The sequence below is a fragment of the Ovis canadensis genome, chromosome 1, assembly GCF_042477335.2.
Source record: "Ovis canadensis isolate MfBH-ARS-UI-01 breed Bighorn chromosome 1, ARS-UI_OviCan_v2, whole genome shotgun sequence".
NCBI lineage: Eukaryota > Metazoa > Chordata > Mammalia > Artiodactyla > Bovidae > Ovis > Ovis canadensis.
This window is the reverse complement of record NC_091245.1, coordinates 167,762,024-167,789,391: the sequence shown is the minus strand read 5'-3', so window position 1 is coordinate 167,789,391 and position 27,368 is coordinate 167,762,024. Positions and strand designations below refer to the sequence as shown.

Genomic DNA, 27,368 nt, shown 5'->3' with positions numbered 1-27,368 from the left:
TTTAGCGCTCAAGGATGATTTATCCTCCCCATTTCAAGGACATTTTACTATACCTAATTTTGCCTCCTCCCCTTCTTTATCTTTACTCTGAAACTCTTATTGCATCTCTCTCTGGAAGAGCACTTGGTCAGTCGGTCCAGTTCCCCTTGGTAGAATGCCCCATTTTGAGATCTTTGGCTCCATCACTTCACTGTCCGTTTCCGTATTTTCTGCTTTTCTTTTTAACGCTTGACTTTACTACTGGAGGAAGAATGTTTTCCTTTCTTTCAGCTTCAGGTGAACTGCCATCATGGAAAAGGAGGCCAACAGAGTCACAGCTCCCGTCACCAGATAGGCGAGGGCTAAGAAAAGGCTGCTGCCTCCACTCCACGTCAGGGTGGAAAGAACAACTGCTTTTTGTCCTTGGAACCTGCCTACGGGAAAGTCTAAGGAAAGAAAATTGGTTAAGGATCTGTCTCAGCACTTCTCAGCCCCACCTCTTCACCTAATATTGCTGTTTTTGTTGGTAATAAATGGTTGACTATTCAATTTCATTTAGCGTAATTTTTACCAAGCAGTATGTTTTATCTTGCTGGTAACTAAGTGAAAACAAGGCCTCCCTCTACATAGTTGTAATTTACGAAAGAAACTGACACAAATAGATCTGAATGACTTACAGAAAACTCAATAATATGAACAAATGTGGTTAATTTACAAACCCAAGGAAATGAAAAGCCTATGGACAGATTGTGCACCAAGCCGAAATTTGTGTTTGTGGATCAGGACAGCCAGGGTAGGCTCAAGTCCTTTAGAAGCTAAGGTTCAAATTTGTACCTCAGGGAAAATTCTTCAAGAGGAGTGAAGAAAAAAAAAGTAGTGAGAGAAATGGCAAAACATTTTTGGTGGTGTATTCAAGTTTTGAAAAGGCCAGCATCCCTCACTGCTAAGGAGAAAGTGTTTGAAGTGGCTTTGCTATCATTAGCATTTGAATGATGTCATTTTGATTATGCATGTGGCCTGAGGTTTTTAAACATCTGGTGCTTTTTGTAAACCGAACTAATAAACAAATAAAGGCTTCTCATAGCAACGGCATTTCCCAGCAAAGCTCTTAAAAGGCCTCAAATCACTTGGCAACATGCTATTTAAAGGCACAAAGAAACTTGTTAGGAAAGCTAGTTTGCTTTCTTTTCCATCAAAATTCCTCTTGGTCACCAGGTCCCTGGGCTCCTTGGGTGCAGGTCCTCAACTAGCCCTCTGATTCTTTTCTCCCCCACTCCCCCGATTTCGTTAAGAGGGTCTTTTCCTCACAAGGGGTCAGTGGTAGAACTATCTGCAGCTCAGGCTTAGTTCTCTGCATATTAGCCAGGCCGTGAGGCTGGACGGGTAATACTCACACTAGGGTTCAACATAGGTGGTACAGGTATAGGGCTGAAGCTCAGGATTGAGGTTCTGTGCTTAAGATTTAGGTTGGAGAGTTGTCAGCATTAAAATTTTCCTGTGAATAAACACATCCAAGGAGAGCATGTTTCACGCAGAGAAATAGTGTCTTCTTTGTTTGAAAGTGGACTCCCTCTTTCCATCAACCTTAAACTCACTGCAGTGCCTTGTGAGACCACCAGTGCCCAGTGGGGTTTTTTCCCCTGTGTCTTGATTGCTATCCTAACTGCTTTACTGGTAGGGTCATCACAGAAAAAGCTGATGAGAACTGAAGGTCCAATTTGAAAGACTACTTTGAGCAACTTTCAGTCTCAAATTTTCTAGGAGGGAGAGAGAGGGGTGGTGAAATCCTATTGAAAAGGTAATGTTCTATGGCCTGGTCTTTGATCTGTACACACAGAGAGCAATTTCTGACTTTCCTTTTCACAGACTAGCATTAGGGACCATGCTAATGGAACAGCTGAAGGCAAACCATACTCCTGGTCAGTAAACAAAAGGAAACAATAAGCTGAGAGGCAGAGATGGTGTCTCTTCAGTGGAGGTCTCTCTGCCCAAGGAACATCCCCATTCCTGTGTCAGGGAGGAAACCTCTGCTCTAGGACAGAAAAGAAGAAAAGACGGAGCAGGGAACTGGAACACATATCATCATTCACAGACCCAAGAATGTTTCAGTCAAACTCCTCGAGTGGTAAAGAAACAAAAGAGGTGGAGAGTTCAGTGTTCAGATCCTCCAGGCTGCTGGGGGTCCTGTGAAAAACTCCAGTGGCCCTGAGATGCCACGGGGGTGCTGATGCCTAATGGGCTGATGTCTCAAAACTGTGTACAAGTCCTGAAAAGACCTGCCTCTGGGAGAATTCTGCCTCAGAGAGAATCATGACGGGACTTGAAACCTAAGTCTGAAGACCAGAGTTAGTACAAATTATATATATTAAAAAAAAAGAAAAAAAATATATATACATATATAAAGATAGTGTTTGGTGTCATTTTGAAGTTAAGAACTTTTTGTTCTTAAGTTAAGAGTGACATTTATATTTTTAAAGTAACTGAGAAGACTCAGAATCTCATCTTCAAGTATGTCTCCTAATGTGGGCCATATGTCCACAACCAAAGCCTTGGAGCCTGCTAGCTGGCTTCAGACCAGTAGAGGAAGAGCACGGCATCCTCAGTGCAGAGCTGGTGGTGCAGCTCACATGGGCTGGAGGAACCCAACCTGCTCCCTGAATCCAGAGCTGCTCCCTCGGCCCATGAGACTTACGCCTGAAATACAAGGTTCTACCGTCCCTCTCGGTTTTCATTGTTTTTAGTCCATATTCAAATCTACTTCTTCGTAATCCTATCTTTACTTCCAGGGTCCTCCATGTCATCCCATCCTCTGTAACAGGCTTCTCCTCATTGTTTTAGATCTCTAGGCCCAGTGTTACTTAATTTTTCTCCTAGGGAAGAAACAGTCCTTCCTTTCTTACCCATACCTGCTTACCTAATGTCGCTACTGTTACTCCTTAAAAAAAGTGCACATTTGATTATATATAAAGTAGACACAAATAGCTATGTGGTGATGGAGGGACAGTATTGCCTATAAGATAAATATGTATTTCTTTTACAGTGTATATAGATTTGATTGGAGAATAGAGAAGTATAGAATGAAATAGTTCAATAACTAGTAGGCAGATGGACCCTGATTTTCCTTCAGCCCTGGAATAAAAGGATACTGTAGTTTATGATGAAACTATAGCTACCAGCAGGTAAGCCTTCGGTAAAATTGTCTATTCGATGGAGTCGGCGGTACAGTTTCTTGAAATTGGGAAAGGCGGCTGTCCGCATCCACACGATGAAGTCATCATTGACGAAGCCGTTGTTCCCTGGGTCCTTTTCATCTAGTTCATAGACAGGCTTAGGCCAGTTCGGAGGCTTTGCAGTTCCTGTGGAAAGTTAATAATGGATGTGGTTGAGAAAAATCATCTACCGCCTTCAGTTTTTCTTAAAATGTACGGAATGGAACAACTTTCATATTCTTGAGGAATTGAAATTACATTTTTTTAAAAAAGTATGTGTGTGTAAGCTACATGAATATGCAACCTTTAAAGATAATGATTATAGGGCTTCCCTGTTGGCTCAGGAATAAAGAATCCGCCTGCCAGGGCGGGAGACACAGGTTGTATCCCTGATCTGGGACGATCCCACCTGCCAAGGAGCAACTAAACCCACGTGCCACAACTACAGAAGCCCTCCTGCTCTAGAGCCTTGCTCTGTAGCGAGAGAAGCCACTGCGCCAAAAACTTGTGCACCGCATCTAGAGAGCAGGCCCGGCTTGACACAGCTAGAGAGAAGCCCGCTTGCAGCAATAAAGAGTTTTGACTTAGTGCAGTCAAAAATAAACAATTATATAAATAAAATAATAAAATTTAAAAACGATAATAAAGACTCTAAGGAAATGTCGGGGGCCGGGAATGCTGATGATACTGTTATAGGGTTAAAAAAAGCAGAATATCACATTGTATGTGTATTATTTATCCAACTATGTGCTGTGCTGTGCTTAGTCACTTAGTTGTGCCCAACTGTTTGCAACCCCATGGACTATAGCCCACCAGGCTCCTCTGGCCATGGGGATTCTCCAGGCAGGAATACTGGAGTGGGTTGCCATGCCCTCCTCCAGCAGATCTTCCCAACCCAGGGATTGAACCCAGGTCTCTCTCATTGAGGGTGGATTCTTTACCATCTGAACCACCAGAAAAGCCCGTATTCAACTATATTAAATGTATAACAATGCATTGAAAAAATAGGTACAGCAAAATAATAGTGGTGGTTGGTACTCAATGAGAGCATCATGGGTAATGTATATTTTCTTTAACTTCACTGGTAATGTAGAGAACAAATTAAAACAAGATACCGTTTCACCTCAAAATGGGCTAATATTTAATGAAAAAAAGAATGAAAACCACTCATGAGGCAGTGGAAATGGGAATTCTTGTACAGAGCAGATAGATGCATGGATTAATGACATCTTTGGTAATCTAGGAACAAGCAGCAAAAGAGTAAATGTATCTTGCATATATTTTAGCTCAGGAATTCTACTTCTAGGATGGTATTCTAAGGAAATGATCATGGGAAGTGCATGAAGACTGTGTTACACAGATACTCCCTGCAGACCTGCGCCTAAGAGCGTGAAGTTGGAAGCAAGGAAGAGGAATTGGTAGAAGCGAGAAGGTGGAGAGCAGAGGGGTGGCAAGCCTGTTCTAAAGCCGGGAAGCCTGGTGGGTCTGGGAGCGGGCGCTCGGGTGGAGGGCTGGCGCCTTGAGTCCAGTCTGTTGAGTTTACTCTCATCCTCTACTTCCCGCTTTACAGTGGTAGCCATGTCTCTCTCCCACTGGACAGCAGACTCTTGAGTTCAATGTCTTCCTCATGGTGGTTTCATTGTCATTTAGTCCAACCCCTGGCACATGGTAGGTATTCAATAAATGCCTGATAAAGGGAGGAGCAATTACGATGAAAGTTGACAGAAGCTAATAATTAAAAAGCATTCTGAATTTTGAAATAGCCAACAAGAAGAAGTTGTTCAGTGAGCCTTTCACTTCTATAAAAATGGTTCTACTATTTGTAAGGAACCGTTCTTTCTTAACTCTGACCACTGACTATTTTGTCTTAAAAGAAACACAGTCTTATTTCTAAGCATGGGCTGTAGTGCTTATAAAGGTATGTGCTAGGTTTGGTTGGATTAATCTGCTGAATTCTGTTTGTAGACTTATACTTCCTCTGGAAATAACCCTTTGCTGAGAAACTTCCTCTCCAAAAACGGTGGAGACGTTGGCTGTCCCGAAGACTTCAATGGTTGTTGATAGAAGAATTTTGATCGACATTGAAATTGTCTTTGGTGCCTGCATGTGGATGAGCTTCTCTGGGAGCTCATTGGTCAAGAATCCACCTGCAATGCAGGAGACGCAGGAAATGTGGGTTCAATCCCTGAGTCTGGAAGATCTCTTGGAGGAGGGCATGGCAACCCACTTCAGTATTCTGGCCTGGAGAATCCCACAGACAGAGGAGCCTGGCAGGCTACAGTCTATGGGGCTGCAAAGAGTCAGACGTGACTGAAGGGACTTAGCAGGCATGCCTGCACATGGACCACACACTCTTTATTTTAGCCAGAGCTCATGCTCCAAGACAATGTGTCCTGTGGACCAATGACATACAAATCACCAACGGAGTGAAAAATGCAGGTTCAAACATGCCTTTCCTTTCCAACCTCCAATCCCACCCTATCCCATGTCTCCAGAGAGTATGAGTATAGGAAGAACCAATTTCTTTCATTTTCCAAGTTCAGCTGGGTCCTTGGTATCCCTCCATTCACTCAACAATAAGCATTTCTCGATTGCTCACTTGTATCAAGAACCAGGGATTTAAAACTGTATGAGATCTAATCCTTTTCCTCAAGGAATTAACATACCAAATGGGAATGACAAGTATTCAGACAGATAATTACAGTAAAATACGGTAACTCCTACAACAGAAGTTAAGAACAAAGTGCAGTGGGAGATAGCCAAGGATGCTTTATGTTACATGGCTGTGGTTTTGGTACGACAAAACAATAGCATGTTGCCAAGTTCCTTTCTAGGAGTTTAATTACAGATACAGTGCGCATACCTGCCAGTTTGCCTAGGACAGTCCCATTTATGTTTGTTGTCCATTGTCTCATCTGATTTAGCATTTATCCCAAGCGAATAATGTAAGTATAATTTCAGCCATTCTATTCTAGTCATGGTCTTAAATAGCAGTGAGAGATACCTATATATGGTGAACAAGAGTGCTCACTTTAACATGTTATTGATGAAAGATAACCAGAGGTTTTTCACAGCAGAACATAACATATCCCCATGACTCTTGCCACTGTTTGACAGTACAGCCAGTTAGACCACAGCCTCTGTTTTAATCTGTGTGATGTATTAATATGAAGCTGCCAGGTTGCAAGTCATTGGGCTTAGTAGAAAAAGTGGGATGTTGCAGTTTATGTTACATGGACATAGTGTGAAATACAGATAGTGTGAAAATATATAGTGTGAAAAAAATGTACAGTGTGAGAAGAGCGGGAAAAACAGATACTGAGCAGTCTTGCTGATAGTAGTTGGAACTCTCTTGCAACAGTGTTATTTATTAAAAAAAAAAAACCAGTGTTATTTATTATATGGTGTAAAAATATAACTATTTTATTGTTCAGTATCCATTTTTTAATTTGCTAGTAAATTCTTTTAGCTGTGAAGAGCTAAAAAAAGAACACACATGTTCAATGAAAAATTAAGTACAATTTTTTAAAGGAAGTAGATGAATGTGATACTTGCAATGTTGGTTGACATTTACTCTCTACCACAGGAGCCATTATGATGTCAATGATCACGTGAAAATCCAAAGATATAAATCTGCTGAAGAATATCACAATCTACTTCAAAAGTTTGCACTTATTTTTAAAAGAGTATATTCAAAACAGTGCTTTACCTTATGTAGCTACAGAAAGTTCATTTATATACCATTATGTGAACATGACTTTTCATTTAGATCAAATAAGTTTCTGTCTAGTGTCATTAAAAACATTTTTTTTTTTGTAATGAAAGGAAAGTTTTAATGTTTTGGCTTTGTAATCACATAAAGAACCTTGTAAACGGTTAAATTAAGTCAGTTTTACATCAGTCTTTTCAGATGTATTCATCTCTGAATACATTGGTTTGATTTTATTGATTTGATTTTTCATGGAATCAAAGCAAAGATTTTCAATATTCAATACTGGAAGACAAAACTTATGACACAGTTATAAATATTACTATAAATTCAGTTAAAATATTCAACAATCAAGTGTAAATTTTCTGGCTTTATAGTGATACTATAAATACAAATTTGGTAGAGTACAGGCAGAGTAAAGAAAATGTTCTTAGTAAATTAAGAAATTTATGGAAAGATGGGGCTTAAAATTGGTTGTGAAACATAAATAATTAATAACTATATCCAAACTACAATATTTTGTTAATCAAGAGAGGCATAATTATGCAAATTTAAATATTTCTATATAGTCATAGAGAAAATGAACTGCGAAGTTTTTACAATGACAAAGATGTTAAAGAAATGGTTCAGCACGGTAGTACTTTCTTTGCTACACATCATCAATCAAAATTTTAGAAATCTTTGAGCCTTCAAAGGGCTATTTTCTATATCAAATGATGAGTCCTACAATTAGCCTGAACTTTTTCTTGGTTAATGAGCCCTCTAACTTTTGGTGAAGTCTTATTCAAAATAGTTGAAAAGTTTTAGACAAAGTATTCTAAATGTGGAAGGCCAGAAATCTTAGGTTTTGAAGATATAGTTAATTGTAATTATCAAAAATCAAGTTTGCAAACAATAAGGTGCTGAAATTTAACCCTATGAAAGCAAGGGAACAATTTAACATATTATATAATGATCCTATCATATAATGATAGTTCAAAATGTGGACAAGATTTAATTTTTAAATTCCATAATTGTGCTTTGGAAAATCTCAACTTATGTGAAAAATATTTTGATGGAGCTCCTATTTTAATAAGATCAAATTTTCTTCTCGATGAGAATTAAATGATATCCAGAAAGCCTAAGATTTCGTACCATCTAAAACTAGTTGATACATTTAAAAAATCATAAAAAAAAAGTGAAGTAAAGAAAAAAAAAAGACCTTGCCTATGAAAACATTTGGGTTGCATATTCTAAAACAAAAGAATTGAAAATGAGAATATCCTCCATTTAGTAAAATGACTGTGAGCGTAATAGGTATCTCAATACCTATAGATATTTTCTTAAAAATAAAAAAAAAGGCCAAAGGAGAAGGATCATCTACAGGTGCTACAGTTGAAAGTGATTAACCATAAAATGCTCTTCAAAAAAGACTGCGGCTCAGACAGGACAGGGTCCGAAGAGGACCGCCGGCGGGGATCTGCGCGCCTGGAGCCGGTGTGAGCAGTGGAGCGGCGGCTCTCCGCGCTAATTCTCCTCGCCTCCTCGGCCGCCACCCAGCCTCAGAGGCCCTCGCTCGTGCAGCCCGGTCTCCCCTGCACGTGCCGCGCCCGCGAGCGAGCTTAACAGCAGAAAAAAATCCTCAGCACCAACCAGGCACCTGGCCCAGAGGAAAAGGGGAGAGATGGTCATGCCAAGAAGGCTGAGGAGGAGGAGAGGACCGACACTGATCTGCCGGCACCAGAAACAGAAGGCTGCCCTCGCCGTTGAGGGCGAATTCCGGCCATTGCGGAAAACGAGGAAGGATCCCAGCTCCCGAAGAACCAGCCTTACCCTTCACTCTTACCCTTCACTCGGCTCCCTTCTCTTCCCTCTCCACGGCTCTGACTCCCAGGAATCTGTGTCTCTTGGTTCCTCTAGCCGCTGGGGGAGGCATGGTCAACCCTTAGACATTATTTTCCCTGCCCCGTCAAGCCATCTCTGGCCCCTTAGCTGTCGAGGCACCAGGGACGTGTGTGTGTGGAACATGTGTGTGTGTGTAATGTGTGCGTGTGTGTGTGTGCTCAGTCGCTCAGTCCTGGGACTGTTTGTGACCCCTCGGACTGTAGCCTGCCAGGCTCCTCTGTCCATGGGACTCTGAAAGGCAAGAATATTGGAGAAGATTGCCGTTTCTCCTCCAGGGGATCTTCTGGCCCAGGGTCCATTAGGCATCTCCTGAGTCTCTTGCACTGGCAGGAGGATTCTTTATCACTGAAACACCAGGAAAGCCTACAAGGAACACGGGGAAGATGAATTCAACAGGCAGTCCCTCGTCTAAGGGTGGACCATTTTCTCCTGGAGATGTAGCTTCTATGCACAGTGCCTATGCCTGTCCTTTGAGGCTGAAGAGCAAGAGGTTTTGAGGTTGAGAGAGGGACCCCTGGCAATGTGGGAGGGAGGGAAAAGCCTTCAGAGTAGGGTGTTTGAGGGTGGGGCATATACCCTGTTCCGCTACTTACAATATTCTCATTTCAGATAGCATTCTTTCCCCTTCAGGTCCCCTTAGTCCCCCTATGAACTAAGCCAGAGTGGGACCTGGAGTCTCTCTTTCCCCTGGGCAGACCTAAATAGCTGCTTCCACGTTAGTGCATGATGAGGGACAAGGATAAGTTTCTTGCATCATCTAGTCTAGAACCATAAGAAGCAGAAGTGAAAGAGGTTCAAGGAGCCACAGCAGGGAAATGGGAAGATTTGGAAAGGAAAGAAAAATGGAGTAGGAGGAGGTCTCTAAAGACCCAAGTTACTACGGCTAAAGATGTATAACCTGCCTACCTCTAACCCCTCACGTCTAGCCACCCCCAGAGGCCACACAAACCAAGTGACCCCTGTAGCTACCACCTGCCCCACTGTGGAGTCAGAGTAAAGTTGGAACAGCCACTCTGTGTGATTCTAACATGCGTAATAATTATGAAAACAAAACCAAAAAGCCTCAAGTGGGGATATTTGGGGAAAAACAAAAGAAAAAGATTGTAGATAATTTTGTGATATTTTTTCCCACAAAAATTCAAAATTTTAATTAGAAAAATACAGGGGCATTTAATTAAGACTTTATATGGCCAAGAAACTGATTAAAGTATGTGACTCCATATCCAGAATAATTATTCTGTTATCTTTTAGCATTTAGGTAATATTTAAAGCATTTTTAAAGTTGGTTTAATGTACACAGATATATTCTTTTAACTTTTGAAAGAATTGTATTTTAAAAATAATTTATAATAGAATTATTTTATCAGCCCATCAATATGGTAATATCAACTTGTTGATCAATAAACATCACTTTCTAATAAATATGTAACTTTAGTTATTCCTGTGACCTCTTTCACTCTCAAGAATTCACTAGTTTGGACAGTAAATTATATGATCACTCTAATTATAGATAAAGGAACAAGTTTCTTAAAACATTGCCTTTTTCCTGATGGTAATCTAGAAGGAACCAGGCTACCAATCATTTTGTGTTTCTGATAGGGATGTGAAGGATGCTTACTCCTTGGAAGGAAAGCTATGACCAACCTAGATAGCATATTGATAAGCAGAGACATTACTTTGCCAACAAAGGTCCGTCTAGTCAAGGCTATGGTTTTTCCAGTGGTCATGTATGGATGTGAGAGTTGGACTGTGAAGAAAGCTAAGCACTGAAGTATTGATGCTTTTGAACTGTGGTGTTGGAGAAGACTCTTGAGAGTCCCTTGGACTGCAAGGAGATCCATCCAGTCCATTCTAAAGGAGATCAGCCCTGGGTGTTCTTTTAAAGGAATGATGCTAAAGCTGAAACTCCAATACTTTGGCCACCTCATGTGAAGAGTTGACTCACTGGAAAAGACTCTGATGCGGGGAGGGATTGGGGGCAGGAGGAGAAGGGGACAACGGAGGATGAGATGGCTGGATGGCATCACCGACTCAATGGATGTGAGTTTGAGTGAACTCGGGGAGTCGGTGATGGACAGGGAGGCCTGGTGTGCTGCGATTCATGGGGTTGCAAAGAGTCGGACATGACTGAGCGACTGAACTGAACTGAACCTAGAAGGAACCAGCGTACCAATCATTTTGTGTTTCTCACAGGCAGGAAAAGTTAGAAACAAAAGTGATAAAAAAAAAAAAGAAGTAAAGAAGGAGGAATCATAAACATTCCCCCACAGATCAAAACCAAAGTTTCCAGAAAGAGAGAGGAATACTGAGCTAATGTATGGATCTTACCTGCAAATGCACTAGAAAGATTCTGGAAAGTTGGATTCTGAAACTTGACATACTTGTCAGTCCACCATGCAGTTTCAGTCCTTACCATTGGGACTCTGATATGTGTAGATGAATTAAAGTTGTACAAAAGAACAATGGTGTCTGTGGGGAAAATTAAAGACTGTGTTAAGAGATTCAGGCAAGCATTTTCGCCACGCTTGGAAGTGCACAATCAGACACAGCTGAAAAAGCAGGGTTTGAGCAGATTCTCCACATGCCTGCATGCCATAGATGCTGGAATCAGAAGACGATTCCTTTTCTTTCTAAGGCCCCGATTATTGAGAAATACTCTTAGGCTCCATTTAACTAATGTTTCCCAACTACTTCAAATCTCTGGTGAAGAACTTACTTGCCAATGAAGTATCATAAATCAGTGGATAATGTATACAAACATTAAAAAAAAAACAACAACCTGCCACTCAGCTGCAGGAGTCATCTTCTGGACATTAGGTTTTATACACTTATGAAAGGAAAGATGCTGGAGACAGAAAAAGTCACCTACCATTGAACATGCTGTTGGCAATTGCACCGCAAGGAGCGATGGGGAGCCCATTGTCAGAGGTTTTGAATGGAGCACAGTTTCTAACATCCTGGAGGAGAAATGACACAGGAGTACGTGATTTTGGTAAACTCTTACAATGCTGGAAGTGAAAACGCTGGCAGTGTCAACCAACCCACTCTGACCCATTGGTACAGACTGAGATTATGGACTGCTGCCTGCTGTTCCCAGGCTTCTGGCCCACCTGGGCTAGAAAATGCTTGTGTTTTGAAGATATTTATGTGTGTATACACGTGTGTGTAGTTTCTTTCCTCATTAACAGTACATAGCATACTGAGTATGGATGCAGGAAGAAATTTTACTTTCCCGGCTATGCTAAATATCACACGAAGCCTACATTGGAATGCATTTTAAAAAGTTTTTCTTATTGGAGTATAATATGTTCTAAAAACTATATAAATTGTGAGTCTACAGCTAGATGACAGACCACAGGGAAATCCACCTACATAACTACCAGAATATATTTTAAAAAGAATGGCTGCTAAAAACCATTTGGTTATCCCTTTTATATAGTGTCAGTATAGAAAAGGTTTCCTTTAGCTTTTCTTGCCAGTATGTTGAATATCATCTACCTAGAGTAAAGTTTTGTAATCTTAGGTCTGAAAGGATATTCAGTAAACCAAAGGCTTTTATTCAATCAAGTAGAGCCCAGTTTCCTTAAACTAGGCTGCCTGAAGGCCCCAGTTATAAAAAAAAAGACAGTGGTGGATACAGAGTGAACCAGATGGAGATGAACCACTCAAGGTTACTATCAAAATGGTTGGTGCATCCATCTACTAAAACGGGGAAGTTTAAAGAAAACTACAGAAATCAAGTGTGCAAAAGTACTGAAATCTATTTGATGTGTCAGTCATTCCAAGAAGCAAACACTCTACTGTTTGAAGCAGCTCCAGTATGCCATCAGCTTATTAACAGAAACAAATCCTGAATTGTGGTTGAAAAGTTACTTGAAGATTTGCCCTTCTGACACATTCATTATCTCCAAGACTTGGGCAGTCCAGTATGAATCTGGCTTTAATATAAGATGTTGTTAAGCTAAAAAATGGGTGACACGTGAAAGGATAACCATCTCGTTGGAGAAGACTCACATTCCTGTTCTGAGGAGGGAAAGGGTTCATTCTCAACAGCAGTTATCCTGAATACTCAGCCCCTTCAGTTCACAAAAGAAAGAAAGGAGCATTTCTGTCTTGTAAAATCTTAGCTTTTGAGTTTATTTTCCATATGCTCATTTAGACTGAAAGATCTATCTGGTTAAAAAAAACAACACAAGGAGTATTATACCAAATTTAATAAAGCCCTACCTTTACATCTGTACCCACCAGCTGGATATTGCTTCTGGACAGAATATACCGATAGAGGTTCTGATAGAAGCCATACAGTTTATAGTACAGATAAACATTACCCTGTGGAGGAGAACATCAAGATATAAGAAGAAAGAAAAATAAATGGAAATATTAATAAACATGGATAGGATTTGTTAAATATAAGTAGTACCAAATATATTGATTGGGAACTGAAAGTTTCCTTATTTCAAATAGAAAGCCAAGAAATTGTTTTTAAAAATCAATGTTGGAAAATCCTAGTATATAGTATATACAGAATTATTAAAATGAGTAAATAACTTATTTTTAATGTTTATGTAAGGGTTACTACATTCCTGCCTTGAAAAAAATTTTATAATTAGGCTTTGTATTCTTAATACATAAAATCTGATTCTTCAAATATTTCCCTCAAACACTAAGAAAGTTGCTTTGCCTAGGGGTTGTGGTAGGCATCAAGTTCACGTAGTTTCAAAGCAAATCCATGAAACATAATTTAAAATTGGAGCCACTAAGCATATTTAGGTGCATGTGCCCACTGTCCAGAGACAAAAACCCGACTCCAGGGCTGCACTCACTATCCAGAAACCCAGCTGCAGGGCTGTGCCCACTGTCCACAGACATAGACCCGGATCCAGGGCCATGCCCACTGTCCACAGACATAGACCCAGCTCCAGGGCTGTGCCCACTGTCCACAGACATAGGCCCGGCTCCAGGGCTGTGCCCACTGTCCACAGACATAGGCCCGGCTCCAGTGCTGTCCTTTTATCTTAAGATCAAACACAGACCCATAGCATGTATCACTTGATCAAGAAATGGTGATCCATTTGTTATGGACAGAAAGATGGAATAGTTCACTAATCTAGAAGAATGATGATTTTCGTCTTAGCAATAAGTAGTCTTGGTGCCATGAGAGATACACCTTTTCATGGATGCTGCCATGAGACTGCCCACTTACCGGCTACCATCATGCTTCTGCCCCTTTGGTGACATACCAGGGCCCTTCTCTAGCAGGGCTTGATACCGATTTTACTAACAGCACATTATGATGCAAACGTTAATGTCTAGTGTAGCTACTTATTATAGCCCTCCAGGCTCCTCTGTCCATGGAGTTCTCCAGGCAAGAATACTGGAGTGGGTAGCCATTCCCTTCTCCAGGGGATCTTCTTGACCCAGAAGTCAAACCCAGTTCTCTTGCTTTGCAGGCAGAGTCTTTACCATCTGAGCCACCAGGGAAGCCCCAAATAATACACTACCTATCTCCAAAATAATAAAGGCGTGCATCTAAAACTATGAAGGTCTAAGTTTTTATTAAGTGACTCCTAAATGTTAGGTGCTATATTCAGTGCTAGAAATACAAAAGTATTCCATTACAGTTCCCTGAGCCAACTGATTCTCTTATGCTATGCAAATTTGCCCTTGCCCTAAGGATCTTTAAGAGGATGAGTATGGGAGATGGCATCTGGGACCCAGGGCAGGCTGAAAATAAAGGTCATAGTACTTAAGTGTGGCCAGTGACAGAAAATCACAAAGCCTGAAGAGCTTAGTCCCTGGTAAGAGAAAAGTCTCTGGGACACTGAGAAGGGGAGATGCTAGGCCCTGACAAAGGCAGGTTGCAACATCATAAACAGAGAGCATGGATGTGAAGGCAAACAAGTCAGGGGTAGTGGGAATGATGGATTGCATTTCCTCACACAGAGCTGCTGCTGCTGCTGCTAAGTCGCTTCAGTTGTGTCTGACTCTGTGCGACCCCATAGACGGCAGCCCACCAGGCTCCCCCATCCCTGGGATTCTCCAGGCAAGAACACTGGAGTGGGTTACCATTTCCTTCTCCAATGCAGGAAAGTGAAAAGTGAAAGTGAAGTCGCCCAGTTGTGTCCTACTCTTGGCGACCCCATGGACTGCAGCCTACCAGGCTCCTCGGTCCATGGGGTTTTCCAGGCAGGAGTACTGGAGTGGGGTGCCATTGCCTTCTCCACCTCACACAGAGAGGTAACCTCTATTGATGACCCATAACTGCAGAAAATAGGAAGTCCATAGAATGGAACTTGCCATACATTTTCTTGGGAGCTAGGAGGAGAATTCTACTTACCCAAAGTTATATATCCATATAAACATGACAGAATAAATAGTGAACACTCACACTTTAGAAACAGGAGTGTTTTTAATAAATTTTTTCAGTGATCCTTTGTCCAAGATTTTACAAGGCCTCCTTGATTGTCATCTTTTTGATTAGTCCTGGAGGCAAATGCACTGTATGGTATTTCTTCTCTTCAGTGCAGGATTCCTAGGTCAAGGCCGAGAGCCTTGCATGGGTTTGTCATCTAGCATGTGTAATGTGTGTGAACTGGTGAGGGGAAGGCCCTGTGGTTGCCCTGAACAGTTTGGTTAGATTTTTATGAGAAAGACTCTGTCTGAAAGGAATGGTCAGCAGCTGGTAACACTTATTTGCCTTTAGGATTTCAAAGGACACAGACAGATGGGAAGTTGAAGCCTTTTAAGGTTTTATCTTTTGGATTTTTTTTTTTTTTTCAAAAAAGCACACTGAGCCCCTAAGAAGAAACCAATCCTGCTGACACTTTGATTTCAGATTTCTGATTTCTAGAATTATGAGAGAATAAATGTCTAATGTTTTAAGAATTAAAAAAAAAAAGCAGCACTAACTTTACTTTTGGGTGGTGGTAGCATGGTGAGCTGAGGAAGGCAAGAAGGCACACAATTGTAGACAGCTAGAATTTTGACCTCTAACAAAAGAACACAGATATAAAACTTCCCCATGGACTTTATATACACATCACTTATGACCCAAGTACTGATTCTCTTATGTTATGCAAATTTGGCCTCGCCCTAAGGACTTTTAAGAGGATGAGTATGAAAGATAGGAGCTGGAACCCAGGGCAGGCTGAAAATAAAGGTCATGGTACATGTGACCAGTGATTCAGTAATTTCCATACAATTTCCATCTGAATTCCTCAAAAAATGATTAAAGATATAATTGTATTCATACTATTACTGATGCCAACATGCTTTCATCTGGGATCAAGGGGGAAAGGGACACATAGAACCAAAACTTCCTAGAGCATAAAGCCATAACATCAAGCACTTTATCTTTTTTCCATTCATTAAAATTTCAGCGTCTAGACATTACTTTGCTGACTAAGGTCCGTATAGTCAAGGCTATGGTTTTTCCTGTGGTCATGTATGGATGTGAGAGTTGGACTGTGAAGAAGGCTGAGCGCCCAAGAATTGATGCTTTTGAACTGTGGTGTTGGAGAAGACTCTTGAGAGTCCCTTGGACTGCAAGGAGATCCAACCAGTCCATTCTGAAGGAGATCAGCCCTGGGTGTTCTTTGGAAGGAATGATGCTAAAACTGAAACTCCAGTACTTTGGCCACCTCATAAGAAGAGTTGACTCATTGGAAAAGACTCTGACGTGGGGAGGGATTGGGGGCAGGAGGAGAAGGGGGCGACAGAGGATGAGATGGCTGGATGGCATCACGGACTTGATGGACGTGGGTCTGAGTGAACTCCGGGAGTTGGTGATGGACAGGGAGGCCTGGCGTGCTGCGATTCATGGGGTTGCAGAGTCGGACATGACTGAGCAACTGAACTGACTGAACTGAACCACGTATACTGTGCTATGCACTGTGGAGAAAGCAGAGGTTCTTATGTTCACCCAAAACCATTAACTGAGAAACTACAGGTTGCCAGACAGTTATAGGTGAGCATGCATGCTAAGTTGCTCAGTTGTGTCCAACTCTTTGCAACCTTATGCACCATAGCCCACCCAGCTCCTCTGTGGGAGGAGCCCAGTCCTCTGGAGTGGGTTGCCATGCCCTCCACCAGGGGATTTTCCTGACCCAGGAGTTGAACCCAATGTTTCCTGCATTGGCAGGTGGGTTCTTTACCTCTAGCACCACCTGGGAAGACCAGTTAGTTGTAGGTGAGAGACAGACAATAAACAATACATATAATAATCTGTTCATTTATATAGTAAGTTCAAAGGTGATAAGCATAAATGGAAATTACAGCAAGGTAACATGAATCAGGAGTGCAGGGGCAGGCTGAGTAGACAGGCAGCAGTATGAAATAGGACGGTTAGCTGATAACTGAGCCAAGCAAGTCCTGAAGGCAGCAGGGGCGTTAGCCGAGGGGATGTCAGGCATGCGGACGAAGAGAATGCCTGACTTGTCTGTGGAACAAAGAGCCCACTGTGGTCAGAGAGTGGGTAGGGAAGAGAATGGAGAGAGGAGGTGAGAGAGGAAATAAGTAGTCAGATCATGTAAGGCCTTGGAAGGACTTGTGGTTTTCATGGAGTGGAAAGAGAGGCCATTGCAGGGATTTTTTAGCAAAGGAATAACATGATAGGACTCAACGGTTTAAAAAGTTCAGTCTGGCTGTTATTCAAGATTTGAGTATAACAGGGAGATCTAGTAGGAAGCTATTGCAGAAATCCTGGTGAGAGGTAAGTGTGGAGCTGGGAGCAGCAGCAGAGGTGGGTAGAGGTGAGCAGACTGGATATATTCCAAAGGTAGAGCCAGGAGGATGGGTTGGATGTGAGCTGTGAGAGAATGAAAGTAGTCAAGAATCACCCTGGGCTTTTAGCCTGAGCATCAGAAGGACAGACTTGTTGCTAACTGAGATGGAGAAGTCTGTAGGTTGGAATGGTATATTTTTTGGGGGGAGGGCATGGAATAGATAAGGAGAAAAAGTGGATATTCATTGAGTTTTAGAAACATTAAGCTTCAGATAGCTATTAGACACTTGAATGCTGACATTAGGAAGGCAGCTGGAAATACAAGTGTGGATATTGGAAGAGATGTTTGGGATAGGGAAAGGAAAGAGAGCATTGGTGATAGAGAGTGTTTAACTCTAGGAGGTAGATGATGCTTCCTAGGAAGTGAGTGCAGACTGAGAGGAGAAGACCAGAGACCAAGACTAGAGCCCCGAAGCTATCCACAGAAAGGGTCTGCGGAAAACAGGAGGAACAGCACAGAAACCAAAGAAGGGCAGTCAGAGAGGAAGGAGGGAAACCAAGGGAGAAAGATCTCTGAGAGGAGAAGATGTGTCGAGGAAGAGGGAGCGGCCACCTGTGTGCAGCGGGTGACAAGGCCCTGGGGACTGAGCCCTGGATCTGTCCAGGAGGGAGGCACGGGGAACCCTGCAGTTTCGCTGAGTGAGGGAATGAGAAGAATTAGAAGGAGCCACGACAGACTCCTCTGGCGATGTTTCCTGCTGATCTGAGGAAAGAAATGGGCTGATGGCAGGCTGGGAAACTGCGGAGAATATAAGAGTGCTTTGTTTCTTAAAAGATAGGGGAGGGACTTCCCTGGTAGTCCAGCGGCTAAGACTCTGTGCTCCCAATTCAGGGGGCCTGGGTTTGATCCCTGGCTAGGGAACTGGATCCCACATGCCACAGCTAAGAGTTCACACGCTGCAACTAAGATCCTGCACAGCCAAGTAAGCAAAGTAAAAAAATATATATATATATTTAAAGATAGGTGAAACAATGTGTCTCAGTGCTGGTGGGAATTATCCAGTAGACAGGAACGTTGATGATGTATGAGAAGCGAGAACTGCTGAGTTAAATCCTTACAAAGGCAAGAAAGACTGGCATCTACCACACAAGAGGAGAGGTGAGCCTTCAGATGGGAGCAGGGGTGGTTCACCTGTGATCACAAGTGGGAAGGCTTAGTATGCAGTACAGAGATGAGTAGGTGTGTAGTTGTGGTGTGGCATGTCAAGCATGGTCCCTATCCTCAGGGACGTTCTTGTGAATAGTGGAAGTGCGCACAGGATATACGAGTGATTGTAAGTCCATCAGAGGAGAGGAAACAGCGCTCCCAGAATACAAATGTGGGCAAATTCTTGCTGGAGGCATGGGTGAAAAGGAGGCTCAGGGAATACTGGGGGTGATATTAGAGGCTCAAAACTAGTGAGATCTTACAAGTGCAAGTGAAAGGGGAGACTTTCTAGGCGAAAGAACAGCAAGAACATAGAGAGTTGTATTGTGGCAAAGCAAACTGGTCAGTTTGGCAGGAGTACAAGGTCTCTTGCAGAGATAGAGATGAAAAGGTAGTTGGTCCTCAGGTGTTGAAAAGCAATCTGAAAGAGTGCACATTTTGAGGGGGTGCAGGGCGTGGTCTACCGTTTCTGCAAATAACAATGGGAGACAAATAGGAGAAGCCAAAGGCTGGAAGTGCATTTAAGGCTGCTGTGCCACAAGACCAGGAGAGCCTGAGCTAGGGTGATGCCAAGGAACTGGAGGGACAAAGTGGCTGGGAGAGACATGGAATACAGAACAATGCTTACACATCAGAGGTGTGGATGAGAACGGAGCAGGCAGGGCGGAGTTAAGGAAGAGAATTTTGAGTCGTGGTGATGAGATCTTTCCCAGAAATAAGGAGTCTTTCCCAGAAGTCAGGAGGATTTTTTCAGGAGATGATGCTGAGTCTGGTTTTGGAAGGAAGCAGGGCCTTGAGGACTGGATGGTCAGTGATTAGCTCAAGAGAAGTCCTGCCCACAAGGGAAGACTCCTATGCAGAATCTCTAAGCAGGGGAAAGAGAGGGAATGAGGCAGTTTAGGGAGGAGGGCACTGTCAGGGGAGAGGTGTGGAGACAAGGGGGCAGGATCTTTGAAAAGTTGAAGGAAACACATTTTCATTTGATCATATCTTTGCCACCTAGAAAGACTGTGGAGGCCCTGAAAAGGAGCCTCTTGATCTCCTAACTGCAGGGAGTGGACTGAAGGGACCGCCCCGGTGACCGTGCTCTGAGGTCGTCCTGTGTTTGCACTGAGGTCATGCTTCCCATGGCTGGTCCCAGCCAGTGGCTCAGCCATAGCGATCCTGAGGGAAGGACCCTCCGTTGGCCTTTCTGAAACTTTCAGAAGCATACACTGCATCTGAGATCTTCCTTCCCTCCTCCCGCCTATTCTCCCTGTCTCTCTGCCCTCCTCTTCCTCTGTCCTTCCATCCTTCCTTCTCCCCTTCCTCCTCCTTCCCCGAAGGGTGGGAGTGGTGTTGTGGTTCAACAGCTCTCCCAGCCTTCTCCATATTTTCCAAGGCAGGCAGTTCCCTCGGTACATCTCTGGCATGTCTAATCCTGTCCTGGCATCTGGTTCTCAGGAGGACCTGGACTAACACGAGACTTTAATCAGTGCAAGAAAGGGACAGCTCTTAATATTTCTTCGGCATTTCTCACAGTGTCTGACAGCCTTAGGGATTAGGCAACTGCATGCAAAGAATGACTTGGAGAGGGGCCCAAGGAGAGTCCCACCAGGTGTGTGACCCTTGACACTAACTCAGCGTGTGACCTTGGCCAAGTCACTTAACCTCTCAACCCATTAATTTTCTCACTATAAAACGAATGGCCAGATTCAGAGATTTCTATGGTCTCCTCCTGTGCTGACACTTGCCGTACAATCTGTTTGACTGATGTTAAGAATTATGTTACAAAGTTGAGTAAGTAAAGAATCTGGAAATTTAGACACAAAGGAGAGGAATGAAAATTCCAAGGGGGAAAAAAATGGGCAGGGAAGAGAGTTGCACACAAACTCAATACTTTATAAGACTGGCTGCCATTCCCACCCTGCTTTACTTTTTTGTATTTTCAGTTTTGGAAAGCATTTAGTGGAGATCACAAACTCACTGCCATGTGTTAATTAGGAACAGAGCAGCATAGAGCCAGATGAAGGCTCCTGAATCTCACCTCCATTTTCTGTGGAAGGTAAAAGGAAATAGAGCAGTTGCATTCTTTGTCAAAATTAGTGGCATCTTCCCGCAGTTTTGCACAAGTTGCACATTTTTCTGTATAATTAATCTGTCAGACAGGGAAAATAATAATTATTAATTAAAAAGGGATGTGAGTACATATCTTAAAATCCTGAGTTCACTCAAGTCACCAGGCTCACTGGGTCAAGGGCATGCTGTCTGGGACATGAACCAAGGGCAGCTCCCTTGATGGGCAGAAGTGGGCCTCTTTTCATTTTGGCACCTGGCAGTATTCTGCCATGTACTGGAGTTCCGGGTTTCTACTGCATGTTTAGCCCGTTGTGATGAAGGCTTACACCTCCATTATAAGAAGTCACCATTAGGAAAGTATTAGCCAGTGACTCAGGAGAACTGGGCCCATGGCCCAGGTCTAATCAGCTTTATGGGGAAGTCACTCCACTGGTTTTCCATGTTATCATATGGAAAATACTTATACCAGTGAATTCTTCTGCATGATGTCTTGAGGAAGTTATTAAAAATGACCAAACATAGAAAAAGAAGTGTTTCAGAAATGTAGAATTACAGATGTATGTGAAGCAATTGTTTTAAAAATGCTGTTACGTTCTGTAAAAGTTAAATTCTGTGCAAAATGGAATAAGTGGACTCTTTAAAAAAAGGGTAGTGTGTCCCACATGGGCAAATTCTGTGAGCTTTGGCTCCACTCAGTGACGTGAAGATGGAGTTGGAAGGAGAGTTGGGACCGGAGGAGCAGAGAGAGGCCATGGGGCCACGCATTTCCCTCCTGCTCCAGGGAACACTCATCTTGGGCACGCGGGGGTGGTGTGGCTGCTGCTGGCAGCTTCTGCTTTTTCCTCACCCGTGCTGAGGAGTAATTAGAAGAGTCTGGGGATGGGAGAGGAGCAGGGACTGGCTTTCTTCCCAGTAAATTACCAATCAGATTTTAGATTCTCTGGGAGAGAAGACTAACAAGAAAGAAGGAATTTTGAATACTTGCAAAGCCACTGGGTGTTTGGAAGTCAAATGGGTAAAGTGTGAATACTAAATTAAAGATTAGCCAAAAGGCTACTTAATTGTACTCAGTTGCTTATGTTTACTTAAATCATTCTTTAAGTATGCAGAAAAACTTGAACTATTATTTTTTAAAATACTGACACCTTTTCTGTTTGTGAAACCGCATTCTAATTTTTTAAAAGCAGTAAAGAACAGGGCTGTATCTAACTGAGAGCTAGCACACTGAACTGTGTTCATCCAGTCTCTGATATTGAGTTAAATACTTAACCTCCAGGGCCCACATTTTGTTCACCAGGATCATTTTGGCTAGCAGTGAATTGATTTGTGAGCTCACTGTAGTAGCGTGCATTGTACTTCACAGATTCTTGTGAGAGTTCTATAATGCCAAAACAGAAAAAGCGTCTTTGTTGATGAATAAATTTTTGAGTAGATGACATCCAATGTGCTTTCTAGCTTTAAAAATTTTATGAGGAAAACGTATCAAAAATCAACGTGTTTAATCTACTTTGCTGCGTGAGTGCTTCTGTAAGCCTGTAGCTCTAAAATGACAGCAAAGATCATAGTCTGCTCCTCACAGAATTTTGGAGAGGCAGGAATTATCATTCTTGCTTAAAGTGAATTTGCAAAAAGGGCACTTTCTTGTTGTGCCTCAGGGCTGACTGAGAAGAGAAAAACCAGCTCAGAACTCTTCTACTAAGTGTGTGTTGACAACACTGGCCTGATACACACGCTTCATCTCATCACCCATTATAATAAAACACTTTCATGTACAACAGAGGATCATACTCTATGGGTGGCTTCCGGTTTTTCTGTATAAAAACAAAACGTTTAGAAACAGTCCTAGCTGAAGTGGCTTAAAAGAACAGTCGATTGAAAAATCCTCTTAAGATCATGATAAAACCATTCTGTTGAGACTTGTTTGCAGAGTGGCCTTGGCCAACCATGGGGTGAGGTTCTCCTCTCACATATAAGGTGACATCATTCAGCAATGGCTGCCTTGTGATGGAGGCTGCACTTCATAGTGGGTGGGGATGGGTGCTCAGAAGGGAGGAAGCTGAAGGACACGGGAAGAGGAGGGGAAGAACGAGAAAGAAAGGGGTTGGTGAAGAATAAAATGGAAAAGTAAACAGGATGAGCTCTTTGTGGAAATGAGCATCAACCTTGTAAGCCAATTACTTTGCAATCACCTTCAGCAAGGCAAGCTTATTTTCCTCCTGCCATTTTGGCCTCTGCCACATGGTAGGGCCTGGCAGTTTACATGATCACTCTGGAGGACTCAAGAGGACTTAGGGGCATTGGGAAGCCAAGCTGCCAGGAGTGGGAGGGGAGAGCAGAACATTTCAGGGGAAAGGCAACACAGCAGGACGTGTTGGTGGGAGGAGTGGGACCTGAAATGACATTTTTCTTCTTTGAAGTCTGTTTGCCCAAATCCGTTCTTTCAATAAGTGAGTGCCTTTTATGCACTGGCAACATGCAAGAAAAGGGTTGTGGATACAGCAAACAAGCCAGCCGCAGCTGAGCTCTCTGTTCTTGGCACTCACCGTCTTGCTTACTCTAACATTAGCTCACTGAAGGCAGGAATTGACTCTTACTTGGAGTTGACTCATCTGCACACCCAAAAGAACTCTGAGCATGTTCATAGACTCATGAATGTTAAATCGGTGTTGCCAGACTTAGCCTCAATGGTAATTTTGCCACTAGCCTATGGGGAGAGGGACTAGATGAGCTTTCCACAACAGCCTTCAGAACAGAGGTCATATGAGTCTTGGTAATCTGCTCAGAGCTGATTGGCATGAAGCATTTACTTAATTTATTAAACCAAATGTGGGTATGGCATCAGGCCAGATCTGAGCTCCCCTCCCCAGACCAGCCTCTGGGCTTCTCATTCTCCAATAGCATGTTAGTCAAATTGGCAAAAGGCTTATGACTGAGGGGGTCACAGCTTAGCTTCAGCTTTTCTCAGAGTAGAACTGATTTATTTTAGTAAGAATCCTTTAGAGGCCAGAAAGATTTGCGTTCTTTCCTTTCCTGGATTAAGACAATGATCTGAGGGAGTTTATTTGCAAAGGCAAAGGCAAATGCTTGAAAGTGGCACAAATTTGAAGAGCTGTATCTTTGGCTCTTCACTCTTTTTATCAATATGATTCACAGGCGTCTGGCAGGTCCCTATACACAAGTATGGCTAAACTGACCAGGTTGAGAGTGCCTGTTCTCAAGAGGGAGGAGGGATGAATAAAGCACACAGAGGCTCTATCACCATCTGCAAAAGGGATGCTCCAGTCTCATCTAGTTCCCTGTGGTGGGGCTGAGCTCTCAAACTGACCACTCTTTATAGTCTCAAAGCTAAAATTCTTAGAATGCATTAAAATGTAAGATGGGACAAACCTCTACTTCCCTGATGCTCTTTGCAGACAACAGAAGGATGATGCCCATGCCAAGGCAGAATAGCCCTATGGCAAAAAAGCCAGAGAGGATTTCATTGGCTGAGAGCTGGAGCCGGAAGGCGGGCAACTGCTGCTGCTTCATCGCAGTGTTGTCTGGCAATCTGGACTTGTAGTCCTGGCATTTCCTCTTCATTCTGGTCCTGCAGGTGACCCACATATACTTCTCAGACATTTATGACATTACTGTTCAGAGTAATACCACTTAATGTTAAGAATTATGTGACTCTTTCCTTGTGGTGGCAAAGTATCTCTGCTTCCTAGAATTATTCGTTAATCAGACCTGCTGTTCAGTAAGAGCACAGCTCCCTTCAATCAGCCACAGCTTCGTACATTTTTCTTAGGTTCAAACACCTTGTTGTGCTAAGTGCCATGCCTAGGAGGAATAGTCCCCAGCAGGTCTGTATAAACCAACATCTGGCGACACTGGGAAGCAGTTACAGCAGGCTATTTCTGGGATGTGGTGACTAATTCAAAGCAAGCCTTTCCTGAAAGGGGAAAATGGATTTAAGAACTTGCCCAAATCCTTGGAGATTAATACAAAAAACAGAAGTGAGTGCAGTCAACTTTCAACAAATGTGGTTGTCCATTAACATGAATATAAACTAAGTTGGGAAAATGCTAACTTTTTCCCAGGTTATAGTTAACTTTGCTATTTGTGATAATGAGGGAGGGAGAAAGAAACAGGAATTACAGAACACAGATGTCTAATCTCAGCAGTTTCCATCTCTCTCATATATAAGAAAGACTCTGGTAAGAAGGCGTAGATGAAAAACATCTCTTCCTAACTTTTCTCCAAGCACTCGCTTTGATGGAGCCCAAATGAGGTAAGAGAAAGCAAAAGGAAAATAATCCTTTAAGTGTTCAATATTGTAATATGGTATTATTGCTTGGCTTGGTTTTGCTTTTTCACATATTAGAAATCTACTAACATTATTTTCATTAGGTTATTAATAATTACTTCTTCAAGATGCATTTAAAATGTAGAATTAGGATTTAAAAAAAATTAGGCAGCATGTGAGTTTCTAATCTTTTTTATTAACATTAGGCAGACAAGCCATGCTGGACTCTTTTTATATTAAAGAAGACAATGACTTTGGCAAATCTACCTAGTTTAAAAGAATACAGAACAAATATAACTACTTACACTGGGATGTTTCCAATTCAGAGTCAAAGTTTCCCCTTGCAAGACTGGAAAAAAGCAGAACACCAATGGGAACTTTTCAGCAAGCCATTTGAATCGGGCTTGAGGGTAGTGACAAGTATGGCTATTGGTATCAGGCAGATTTGTGTGAGAAGACGGTAGTGAACACTTCTAGTTCACACCTACTATTTCTTTTAATAAGTAAATGTGGTCAAGAACCTTAGTTCAGTAACAGCCTGTGAGATTAGATTAAGTGTGCAGAGTTGGCCTACAAAATATCAGATATGTTTGCAATCTAGGTACTTATTTCAACACTGGGTGAGATTATAGTAAATAGGTAATGTCTACCAGAGGGGTCATTACAAGAACAAATCAAGAACAGTATTTGTTACACTTTTTATAGAGTGACAAAACCAATCTAACCAAAATCCCAAACTAAAAGGTGCTTCACAGGCGTATATTAGGATTTCCAGAGAAATCCTAATCACAAAGAATTGGCTCACAGGACTACAGAGGAGGTTGACAAGTCCAAAATCTGTAGAGCTGATGTTCCTCAAGTCTGAGTTTGAAGGCCAAAATCTGCTGAAGAACCAGAAACTGGCGGCGTGTCAGTTTGAAGGTCATCAGGCAGGAAGAGGTGACGCTTCAGTTGGAAGGCGGAATTCTGTCTTACTTGGGGGAGGGTCAGCCCCACAAGGGTTACACTGAGCTATATATAGCTTGCGTGAATTTTCATTCTGTGGAGGCTTTCTTTCTTTTTCCTCTAACTTTTTGAGTTTGATCCGAGGTCCCGCAGAATGGAACTTGCTCCCTTAGCCTCGGAATTCCTGTGTGTGGCAGAGGTGCATGAGCCGCAGGCTGCTGGTGTGAGCAAGCAGGTGATTTGCTGGGGTGTGATTTGCCATGCTGCTAGGCTCGTTTCAAACTTCACAGCATTCGAATGTGGAATGCACTAATGGCATCTATCTGCTTTATTTTCTCATTTGTTGTATATGCCTGACTCTCCAAACAGATAACCATGGTGTCTTTAAGTGAGTATGGGAGATCTGGGTTTGCCTTCTGGTTCTGCTACTTAAATTAATGTGTATCCTTTCTGAGATTCGGTTTCATCATCTATAAAATATAAATAATAAGACATTTCCTCCAGAATTATTTTAATGATTAAATGTGACAGAGTATACATATTTTTCTAAATATATTTTCTAAGGAATGACAACTATATGCAGTGTGGGATCCTTGACTAGATCTTGGAATAGAAAAAGGACATCAGTGGGAAAATTGGTAAAAATCCAAATGAAGTCTGTAGTTTAGTTAGTTAAATTGTACCCATGTTGATTTCTTAGTTTTGATAACTGTACTACGATTATACAAGATGTTAACATGGCGGGACGCTGGGGGAAGGGAATATGGGAATTCTCTATGCTATTTTTTTCTGTAACTATGAAATTATCTCAAAACAAAGAGTTAAACAGATGAATAAGGTAGTTGTAGTTATACTGTTGTCTTTTACTAGTTTATAAATTGCCACATGTTCTTGCAGCTCTTTCCACCACTACACCCTTCACATTGGGACCAGGCATTGCAGCTGATAAATCTGTTCCACATGTACCATCTCATGAAATACTCAGCAATCCTGCAAGGCGGTATTCCCATTTCACAGCTAATGAAACTGAGGCTCAGAGAGGGAAGGGGCTTGCCTGAGGCTGCCCAGATGCTCCTTCCCTTTGTAAGAGAGCGCAGCCCTTAGCAGGTAGCTATTGCTGTGCATCATTACTCTGCACCCTGTTACCAGGCAACAGGCCCTGCTCACCCACTGGTCAGAGCCTCACTGGGCCCTGCCCACAAGCAACCAACTGTCAGTGGGTGACCGTTAGTAGTCCTGCTCAGCTACTGGTCAGCACTGCAGGGGGCCCTGCCCACAAGTAACAATCTGTCAATGAGGGTCCATTAGGGAAATAATTAAGCCAACAGTCAGTGGTGTGGTGGTCGTCAGGTATAGAGTGAGGTAAGAGG

At 42.4% G+C, this 27,368-nt stretch overlaps 1 protein-coding gene and 1 long non-coding RNA gene across 2 annotated transcripts in view; one reads left to right on the top strand and one right to left on the bottom strand.

Moving 5' to 3' along the window:
* Positions 1-25,518, bottom strand: LOC138419034 (cell cycle control protein 50C). The gene is made up of 8 exons (XM_069551133.1): positions 25,359-25,518; positions 24,156-24,354; positions 20,737-20,847; positions 13,009-13,110; positions 11,651-11,738; positions 11,110-11,250; positions 3,126-3,335; positions 1-425 (listed from the first exon to the last, which is right to left on the bottom strand). The coding sequence occupies exons 2-8, from the start codon at positions 24,345-24,347 to the stop codon at positions 238-240; spliced, it is 1,032 nt and encodes a 343-aa protein (XP_069407234.1). The 5' UTR covers positions 24,348-24,354; positions 25,359-25,518; the 3' UTR covers positions 1-237.
* The window catches only part of LOC138419054 (uncharacterized), a 52,282-nt gene continuing 49,759 nt past the window's right edge, over positions 24,846-27,368 (top strand). Inside the window, exon 1 of the long non-coding RNA XR_011248849.1 lies at positions 24,846-25,038. This is a non-coding gene — a long non-coding RNA (uncharacterized lncRNA). The remainder of the gene's footprint in view (positions 25,039-27,368) is intronic.

What these genes read in the sequence shown, in the direction of transcription:
- LOC138419034 (XM_069551133.1), bottom strand. Translation starts at nt 24,347, where the DNA reads ATGAAGAGGAAATGCCAGGACTACAAGTCCAGATTGCCAGACAACACT. An exon ending in ACCTTCCACAGAAAATGGAG is followed by an intron (nt 13,111 to 20,736) that starts GTGAGATTCAGG and finishes TCTCCTCCACAG; the next exon opens with GGTAATGTTTATCTGTACTA. An exon ending in TGCCAACAGCATGTTCAATG is followed by an intron (nt 11,251 to 11,650) that starts GTAGGTGACTTT and finishes TTTTCCCCACAG; the next exon opens with ACACCATTGTTCTTTTGTAC.